We start from the raw sequence: 10259 nt of genomic DNA, 5'->3' as shown, positions 1-10259 counted from the left end.
CAATGTTCTCTGTGTTTCGGGATAAGTTGTTTCACCTTTCCATTCGGAGGATTTTGATTTCTTTGTCACTGACAGACTTGAGAACATTGAGACCTTTTTAGTGTGGATCTTTTTAAGAGAACCTGCTAATTACGTAAATACTCCAATTCAGCTATAATTTAAATTTTTCAGATGTCTGTAGAAAAGCTATTTTAGATGTTCAAATGCAGAAGCAAATTTTAAAATTAGGAACTTAGAAGTAAATTTCTGAGAGTTCGATCGGGCCAACTAACAAAGTAAATACTATATCTGATAGGAAATTGCTTGTTCTGCAAAAATAGAGATTTCCCAAGGTAACAGACATTACTAAACTCATAGCTTTACAATATGATTCATAAGTGTTGTTCACTGTGACCTAATTTGTTTTTCGTGTACTTAAAGGTTGACGCAAAGGTTTAAATTTAAAACTAAAATTACTTCAATTGCATTAGTAACATAACTATTTATTAGCAGTAAGTGTTTATAGACTTCTAAACAAAATGGTTAATTTCTAGATATCAAGATATGACGGCAAAAGGAGAATGGGATGTACCTTGTAAGTATTGTAAGTCCTTGAATTAATAATGATTTCAATGGATTTTCTCCACTTATAAAACTAATTACCAGGGTATTTATAAAAACACTTAAATGTTTACAAAGAATAAACGAGAAGAAAGTTGTTGAAGTTTGAACCTTTTATGATTTCAGGGTCACTCAAATACTTCATTCAATATCATCTCATAGAATACGACAGAATAACAATGTGCATTTTTATTTCTGTTATCTGAGGCATTCAATCTATCTTAATATTACGATAAATGATTACTATAAAAGCGTTTCGAACGTGTTGAGAAAACACATTTTTTAACGGTACAAGTGCAACAGCATGGCTCGTCTTCAAGCAATTGCAGTGTTCAGTGTTCTTCTTGTTGTCCACCAAGTGGCAGGTCATGGATTCATGGCTGATCCACCCATGAGATCTTCCATGTGGCGTTTTGGTTTCAACACTCCTCCTAACTACGCTGACAATGAATTGAATTGTGGAGGGGTTGGAGTAAGTTACATGTTTGCAGGTTTTTTTTTTCGTTACCATGAATTTATTTGCAATATTTATATTTACTGCAAAGTTACTTTCAAACTAGCATTATTATTATCATCATCACTATCATATCTCACTGAATAATTTGATGACCGACTCTAGCAAGTGCAGAGTATTAGAAGTTCCCCCAAGAAACTTCCGTACACTATGACAAGTATCCAGAATTTCTTTTTCAGTTTCATTCATGCGTGTCTGTTTCAATTCTGTCACAGTGTTTTATTGACAATATCTGTCCCTGTATTATTATTATTATTATTATTATTATTATTATTATTATTATTATTATTATTATTATTATTATTATTATTATTATTATTATTATTAAATCATACACGTTTAAAATAATTTCTATCAACCTCTAGCTGCATTAGTCTTACCAGTTCATCAAAGTCAAGATTTGACTCTGGTTAGTACCAACGAGAAATGAATAGGAGATCTTGTAGATACGAAGGAAGCAATTTGAATAAAAAAAAATTATCGGATTTTGGACAAGTAAACAAGAGCAACAATGGGTACAGGATTCACTAAGAAGCGATCTTATATATAGAAATTAAAATTGCCTCCTGGTTTTCGATTAGTCATGTCAAAAATTAATTTTTTCGTCTATGGATAGTGTTATATATTTGTAATATTTCTTTTTCAGTAAAGAAAAATAATGCGCAGCTGAGGACTTTTTTTGGAGGCCTTTAGATTGTTTAGATTGTATAAAGTTTAAGATATAAGATCCCTAACCCTTATCATCAAAATTAGATACACCATTCTGAAATTCTATTACTATATTTTATGAGGATTGAAGATACATTGTACCAAATAGTATGAGCTTAAAATTCCTGAAAATTCTATGATTACACTGTAAAAGCATCACGTTTTACATTTTTAAGAAAAAAAAAAACACTTACCTTTATCTTACGTCCATCATTCATTGGTTTAAGTTTCAAAATTAAAGATCATTCATAAGGGCATCGTGGCTCCGTGGTAGAGCGTTCATCTCTGGTGCATGGGTTCTTGGTTCGATCTAAGCTCGCGTCAAGTGAGTCTTGTGGTGGTCACACACCGTGTTCGTGAGTTTTCTCGGGGTTCTTCCGTTTCCTCACACTGTGTTCATTCCACCATTGCATTCATTTCTCATCTTTAACATATCCTTTCGCCTATTCGACAATACTGTAGGACTTAAAACTTAAAGATTTAATTTCATTTCATTTCAAGATCATTCATTTCGAATTGGCCGATGTATCATGTATGAGTACGCTTTTAAGTCTAAGAAAATAGAAACCCTTAGAGCAAAGGAAGTTAGAGGATGAGGTAGGAGAAAGAATATGCAAGTATTGTCAGTGTAGCATAGAACTTGATTCATAAGTAGTTTGCCCTCGTAGTAATCAAATACGCTTTCAATGTTTTTGTTTGCATGTCCCCATTACTTTTTCTCAACTCTCGGTTACCTGCCAGCTCCTTCTTCTCTCCGTGTTGTTTACTGAGAAGATGAGCAGGAAGCTGTGACGTCACAAAAGATTTAATCAGAAATGACTATTGTAGATCATGCAATGTGATTTACATTAAAATTAGTTCAATGATAAGTTTAATATATAAAACTTTTACTTAAAGTCAAACAAGACTCAAAATGTAAAATACATGATCCATTTCCATTGGAGTTTTATAATAATATACAAAAATAATTCATTCAAATGGATAATAAAAATTATTATTATTCGATACAGATTCTTTGTTTTGCAACATAGGATTTAGTTTACAAATATAAAACTTGTTAGGAATAGCTAACTTTGTCTTGATATGGGTTCCTTAAAAATGAAGTGGCCTAAATAAAAAAAAAAAAAAAAACTAATGCTGTTATTTCTATACATAGATACCTATTTGTCCGACAAGTGGTTTATTTTTAATTATTAAACCATAAACTACATAACTGTCATTTTGATTGCCAATATAATAGAAATATGATTCTTTTAAAAAATGAGATATTGATTCGCAAATTTATTTTCTGCAAAATTTCAACTTTGAACTTGGCAACCAAGTGGTATATATTACTCAGAAGCTCAATTGTTTGAACTACTTATAAAGACGAACTCCTTCGTGGCTATGCGGTTAGCGTACGCGCCTTTGGCCTGGAAGACCCGGGTTCGATTCCAAGCAAGAGCTCATGTGGTTCGGCTTTCAGGTCCCGTCTCATACAGCCTCACTGCTGAAAGGGACGTTAAACTCAAAATCAACTGAACTACTTATAAAGATGGTTCTAAACTCTCATTGATTTAGGATACAGGTTACAGAGTTATTTACATTTGGTAAGATATAATCTTCGCCAGTGTTCATAAAATAATTTGGACGTTTACTTTTATTACGTTAGCGATTGTGATGTCATTGGCACTAATAAGATTTTTTTGTGTGTTTTGTTTCAAAGCTTCCCTCTTTTTTCACCTAAAAAGTCAATATACAGACATCATAAGAAGCTCTTCGGAGAACGGAATGATTATTATTTTATACTAAGGCAGTAGACTAGGTCTGATCATGTGAAGTAGATGCATCCAATATTTCAAACTTTAGTTTTAACTTATTTGGGATTCTAGTATTTCGTCAGGAATTCTACCAAACTCATCCCGCTAGGTACATGCAAAAAACAAGGATAATATTGGTTTATTATTACCGATATTGAATGTTTAGGATATGAAAATGTGGGTGATAAACGTTTAAGAGCATTTCCACATTTAGAGTAATATAAAATATTATGAATACGTATTACGAAATTGATTGTAACAAAGTAAATCACATTAGATTTATGCCAGCATTGTTGTATGATTTCAAACCGCACACATGGAAACTATAAATGCTGGAACATTCCGCGAAACAATAAAATTCTGATAATTTTATTGGTTAACCAACATTATCAGTAAAAGGAAATTCTAATAGAAACCATTTAGTATATATCCAAGTTCTCAGGCAAGAACAAAATTCGAGAGTTTCAAAAGTATTATAATTTAAGGTCCTTGGAGACATTTTGCGTCAGATAGTACTCTACAATTTTATGAAGGAACTTACTTAAATCAATGTTCAGATTAGTAATTTTAAGATTGTTTGGCTACACATCTCCCTAATGTATTTTGTAGACTCAATGGGCCGAAAACGGCGGCAAATGCGGTGAATGTGGAGACCCATACCAGTTGCCTCGTCCTCGACCAAACGACAATGGCGGAACTTACGGTCGTGGAGTTATCGCTAAGGAATACACAGTGGGACAAGTGATACCAATCACAATCAACATGTCAGCTGCTCATTTGGGATACTTTGAATTCCGTCTGTGCCCAGTAAACAGTCCAACCGTACTGGAGACACAAGAATGCTTTGACCAACACCTTTTGCAGTTGGCTGATGGTACTGGAAGCAAATGGAAGGTGCCTGGAGGCCCAGGAGTGTACCACATTGACGTTCAATTGCCTTCTGACTTAACGTGCACTCAATGTGTATTGCAATGGTACTATAGAACCGGTAAGTACAATTAAATGGCAGTTAAATAAGTCTAGAAACTAGTAAAACGCGATACATTTAATTTTGATATTAACTTTTAATTCAAAAAGGCCCACATAACATTGAATACATCACATACCTTAGTTAAATAGTTACGCTGATGAGAACATGAAAGCACAAGAGAAATATATTGAAAGTATATACACTTTTAAAACACCAAATAACCTTAAAACATTGCTGAAATTAATCTACCATAATGTATGTTTTTAAACTTCACTTACATATGATACTCTTCCATATTATTAGTATTGCATTATGTTGTCATATGCAATATTGTTTAAAAACTAAGAACGTAAATACACAAGAGGATAATTACAGAGTACCTGAGTACATTTCAGCGAAGCACAACTGTCGGAGGTACTTCCACTGTAAATAAACAATCATCAATATAGGTAGTCTCAATCATTTTTTGTTCTTTTGCTAAGGATTATCGCTTAAGGCAATATTAATTCCTAAATCCTTAACTCAAACCATACCAAAAACAAAATTAACATTAACCTAATCAATAGGTTAGTTGGTACTGTCAAGCAAGAAAAAATTTTGCTTTTCAAGTCATACAAGAGATGAAAAATATTCCCAACCCTGTAACAACATGTGTTGGAGATATTTTGTTATCTCCATACTAATATTGGTTTGGATCAAAACACATTTCAAATTTAAAAAGAAAAGTTTAAGAAAATATTTTCAGACTAATCGCGTGTCAACACTTTATGATTATCATTACCCAGTGCATTGTGTATGTTTATCTTATTGTATGCAAAAATTAGTGTTGTTTTCAGACACTTCCGGAGGAGGGTAAAATCCTCCTGGAGACGGCCAACCCCCTCCCACGGATCTAGTGTAACTGAAATTGTGATTAAATGCCAGTCTTGTGCATGGCATGTTCTTGAGTAAATAGTGTTTAATTGCATCCCTCTCACATTTTGACTTTTTTCTGTGAACACAAAGAAAGCCTACTTGTATTTTCAAAAGCACTTTTTACGTTTCACTCCTTGGGCACTAATGAAACAAGAGCTCACACAGTCGAATTTTAGGGCTTTGGATGCGCCCATGAGATTTTTTTTTTGAAAGGGGAAAAGAACAAGTTATTATTGAAAATGGAACAATGAAACTTCAGTTGTATCATAATTATTCTTTAAAATCGCTAAGGAGGACTTAGCTTCAGTTGTGAAACTACGCTACACTTCCAAACGATGCGAATTCAATTTTGAAACAGAGATTTTTCAAAAAATATTGAACCTTCGTGTTGCAATAGAGGGATAATGTGAGAGATGGAACCTGTTAATTTGTCACTGAATCCATATCAAAACAGTTTCTTGATGTGTTTTGCAATTATTACTACTGTATGTATGAACCAAACAGAACAGAAAAAAATACAACTTCTTACTACTTTCGGTTGAGAATAGACCTATCTTTTCATTACTGAATCCATATAAAATATGGTTTATTGCTCCTATTACTTCTATCTCTCTATGGAAATATTTGTTGAAACCAGAACTAGTAGTATGTGTCTACCTTTTCAGACTGCACTAGAGGAAAAAAGTCGGAGGTAAAACCCATTCATAGCATTAAGTCTACATTGACAAACCATTCTCTCCATGTAATTAATATTGTATTACAGTATTGAGGTCAATATTGAAAACGAAAATATTATATTTTCACAATTTTCAGTTGACATACAGAGATAAAGGTTTTTCTTTGGACAATCAATGAATTCGGAAGAAACTACATCTCGATATCTCTTAATGCTTTTGCTCAAGGGAGATCAATATTTAAACCGGAAGTACATTTCTACCATTTACGGTCTTGTTAGAGTAATACTGAAGTAAATAGAATCGTCTTAAGACTCTAAATGAGTTTCAAAAGACGATTTTTCGCTTTATATTTCCGTTTTTGTACTGTACTATGTCGATTAACTAGCAAACTAGAAATGGTTAATTTCTACCACTTCCGGTTTGAATAGAGGATTCATACAGGGATAAAACGTATTCTTTAAACGCTGAATTTATTCCGAGAAATCGATTCTTGATATCTATACCAGCTTTAGTGTCATGGGACCAATATTAAAACTTGAAGTACTAGTAAATTTCTATTCTTTCCTGTTTCAGTAGAGTGTTACATCTGGAGAGTCGGTATCCATTATAATTTTTGTTCTGTGGTGATCAACAAAACGATTGAATTTTACCTCTTCCTACTTGAATAGAAGATTAATGGAAGGGATGGAATCTAATCTTGGAACGCTAAATCGATCGCAAAAAACAGCATCTTCATATTTCTTATCAGTTTTGCTCTGATACCTGTCCACAGAGGAACGAATCGACTTAGTCGTTCTATGGGACGTCCGACGTTTACACAGGGCACAATTAGGAATTCCAATAATTGCCATAGCAAAAAATGTGTTATTTTTGGGGGCCGTGGTAATTCAGTGATAGAGGGATCTCTGGTGTGTGGAGTCCCTGGTTTCATTCCAGCTTGCTTCAACTTGGCTTTGATTTAGACAAAACCGTGGATTGGCTTTTCTCGGGATTTTCCTGATACTTCATTTACCGTATTCCACCATTTTAATCATTACTATGATCTCAGGCTCCCTAAGCTTCGGTGCAATAAAAAGTTAAACTGAAAAAATAAAAGCATTTTTCTACTAATCGAAATGATAAAATTGTGGCGGAATATATATTGCGAGGAAGATTGTAAATTTGGGGGTGTTGCGCTCAAGCACGTGGGGAGATGGATACTACTGAAGTAGAACAATAATATTATCATATGTAAACTTATGACAAGTAATAAGACAGTTGTAAACCATACAGAGTGTGAATTATTGTGTTTGTTTTCCTGATTTCAAATAAATTCAAGAACTTTTCTCTCTCTCTCTATCTGAAATCACTATGACTAGCATCGAAACTAAGTGTGCTTTCAAGGAAACACTGCGTTTGCTTGTGAGAGCCGCATCCTTGCAGGCCTCATGTGAAACCAGCATGTTTTTCGATGGAGTTAAATAAAGTGAACAGAGTTGGAAATATTTTCGCTCAATCCTGTAACTTGCATGATAGATTTTCTATTTTGTGACTGTACTAGGTACCTAGGTACATACGTTCACAATGGTAATATGCAATAATGAAGACAAGAAAAGGGAAATTATTATAATAGAGTCTATAAGTATCAGGAATGATCAGGAAAAAAATAATACAGCCAACTACGATGGCATATTATAGAGGGGGCGCGGTGGCTCAGTGGTAGAGCGTTCACCTCCGGTGCTTGGGATCCCTGGTTCGATCCCAGCCCGCGCCGTGTGGACTTTGTGGTGGACAAACACCGTGCTCTTGGGTTTTCTCGGGGTTCTCCCGTTTCCTCCCACTTTCTTCATTACACCATTTCATTCATTTCTCATTATCACCGTCTCCTTTAGCCTAACCAGCATAACCGTGCGACGTTAAACTTAAAGATTTTATTTCATTTTTCATATTATAGATGATACGTAAATTTATTGAATGAAACTTTTTATTTCATGAAGTGAGTTCTGACTTCCAAGTTTTCACTCTTGATGTCAGAGTACAATGTATCAAGTATTTCCTATGCTTACTATGTTTTAAAACTTCAAAGTATTATGTTGTATAACAATTAACTTTTTGATTCATAGGAAACAGCTGGGGAACTTGTGATGATGGATCTCAAGGCTTAGGATGTGGTCCTCAAGAAACTTACTCAAATTGTGCTGATATTGCCATCGCATAAAAATTAAATTAATACAGCTTCCAACACTGCTGAATATGTAAGTATATGCAATTTTCTAAGAAATGAGAGAAACATAAACCCATCTTTTACCTTTATAGTTTCTTAACTTATTACTTTGCTTTAGACCTTAAAATTATGTTGTGCTGTAAATAACTAAAATTACAGATAAATCTAGGTATATAATTTATTTTTTTACCCCTACAGCACGGTAACGTAACACAGTAATATGGATTTCCTACATTCCACATTTACCATTATCTACATTCCACAGAGTAATCCTATCAACAGCAACATATTGTTAATAATGTGACAAAATTAACTGGATATGTGTTTCTATGTATTACAATTAATAATTTCATATTATTACAATCTCGATTGCTATATAGGCCTGAAAATAAATATAATGTTAAAGAACGTGTCCAAAATTATTCCTGTTATTCAAAACACAGAAAAACACATGAGCACTGGATTCTGTGATAACTTAATACTAGTATATGTACGTATATTAGGATTTTTAAAAAATGATAGTATTCGATATGCTTCAGACAAAAGAACAGTTCGGATATTTTCCTCTAGCTATGCTAAAAAGCGTGATATTAAAAATAGAAAAAAGTTATAACCATTATATTTTAGCACAAGTGAATGAACATTTTGTAATGTGTTACACACACTGGTTCTACCACGTAAATAATTAAGAACATATATTACTAATAGTTTAATAATGGCAGAAACACATCACAATGCGCATTACTAATAGTCTTACTTTATACTTTTACAGGAAAATCTTCATCCGAACACTGTCGACCATGGAATTGCTTCCAGAGAAACACGTACCAAAGTAAACATTCATGTAATTTTTGTTACATGTAGTAACAGCAATGCATCAATTGTTGTTTAAAAAGGCATTTAAATACTCCATCTTTGTATGTCATATAAATTTATGTAAATAAAATTATTTAAAACTCACATTTCCTGATGTTTATTATTGGAATATTGTCCAAGAAAATTTTACCAATTTATAATGAAGAATTCATTCGTCTGCAATTAAGGAACTCATTCATGAATCCACGAGACTCACCCGCAAATCTCTTAACTCTGGTACTAGGAGTCCGTCGTCCATACCATGTAGGTTTATGATGAACAAACTTATTAGATTATGGCTTTAGATCTTCTTAGACTTCTGATTTCTTCATTAGCTACATTCCACATAGCCTTTCAAATAAATTCACATGCGTTTATCTTTTGCCTTCCTTAGCCTAAAGAGAATAAATGCGAGTCATTATACTTAAGAATCAATTCAATTATTACACTTGTTGGTGTTGAAGATGTGGATCTTGATTGAATAAGAAGCTGCTCCAAATATGGGACATACTTAGGTAGATTCTACAATAATATTAAGCTATTTTAAATATTGGACAAATAACAATTGATCAAACGTTACAAATGTGAGAATTAGATAATTATTACAAAGTTACTAAACGTATCTACTGCCATAAGAATTAAATACATTACAATTTAATACAATTAAGCACTTTTGTAGTCGAAATTGATTATACAGTATACGTGACTTACAACGCTAACATAAATATAGATAGATAGATGGGAAAAGATAGATAGATATAGATATTGTTGAAAAAGCACCTAAAGCTTTACAATAATTAATGATTTTGAAAAAAAATAATAGCATAATTCATAAGAAGAGTTTTGTAAGTATTTGTTCTATGAACCAGGTAATTATAAGTTAGGAACAGTTACCGTTATATTTTGAAGTCTCAAAAACCTAGAAATTTGTGATATGCTTGAAGTTGGTAGTAGAAGTTTCAAAAAATTTCTTAGTATACTGGCTAGAATAAGTTTGTGAAAATAAATACAAAACATA

At 33.0% G+C, this 10259-nt stretch overlaps 1 protein-coding gene across 1 annotated transcript; it reads left to right on the top strand.

Annotated features, from left to right (window-relative positions):
- Positions 1-879: 879 nt before the first annotated feature.
- LOC145664167 (uncharacterized) lies at positions 880-9346 on the top strand. Its single transcript, XM_081730576.1, has 4 exons — positions 880-1072; positions 4231-4609; positions 8286-8417; positions 9159-9346. The coding sequence occupies exons 1-3, from the start codon at positions 905-907 to the stop codon at positions 8378-8380; spliced, it is 642 nt and encodes a 213-aa protein (XP_081586702.1). The 5' UTR covers positions 880-904; the 3' UTR covers positions 8381-8417; positions 9159-9346.
- Positions 9347-10259: the final 913 nt, after the last annotated feature.

The sequence above is a fragment of the Thermobia domestica genome, chromosome 11 (assembly GCF_964235325.1).
Source record: "Thermobia domestica chromosome 11, izTheDome1.hap1.1, whole genome shotgun sequence".
Taxonomy (NCBI): Eukaryota; Metazoa; Arthropoda; class Insecta; order Zygentoma; family Lepismatidae; genus Thermobia; species Thermobia domestica.
This window is presented reverse-complemented; position numbering and strand designations above follow the sequence as displayed.

Coding starts and splice junctions, on each gene's coding strand:
- LOC145664167 (XM_081730576.1), top strand. CDS start 905: ATGGCTCGTCTTCAAGCAATTGCAGTGTTCAGTGTTCTTCTTGTTGTC. Junction 1,073..4,230: donor TGAATTGTGGAGGGGTTGGA/GTAAGTTACATG, acceptor TGTATTTTGTAG/ACTCAATGGGCCGAAAACGG. Junction 4,610..8,285: donor GCAATGGTACTATAGAACCG/GTAAGTACAATT, acceptor TTTGATTCATAG/GAAACAGCTGGGGAACTTGT.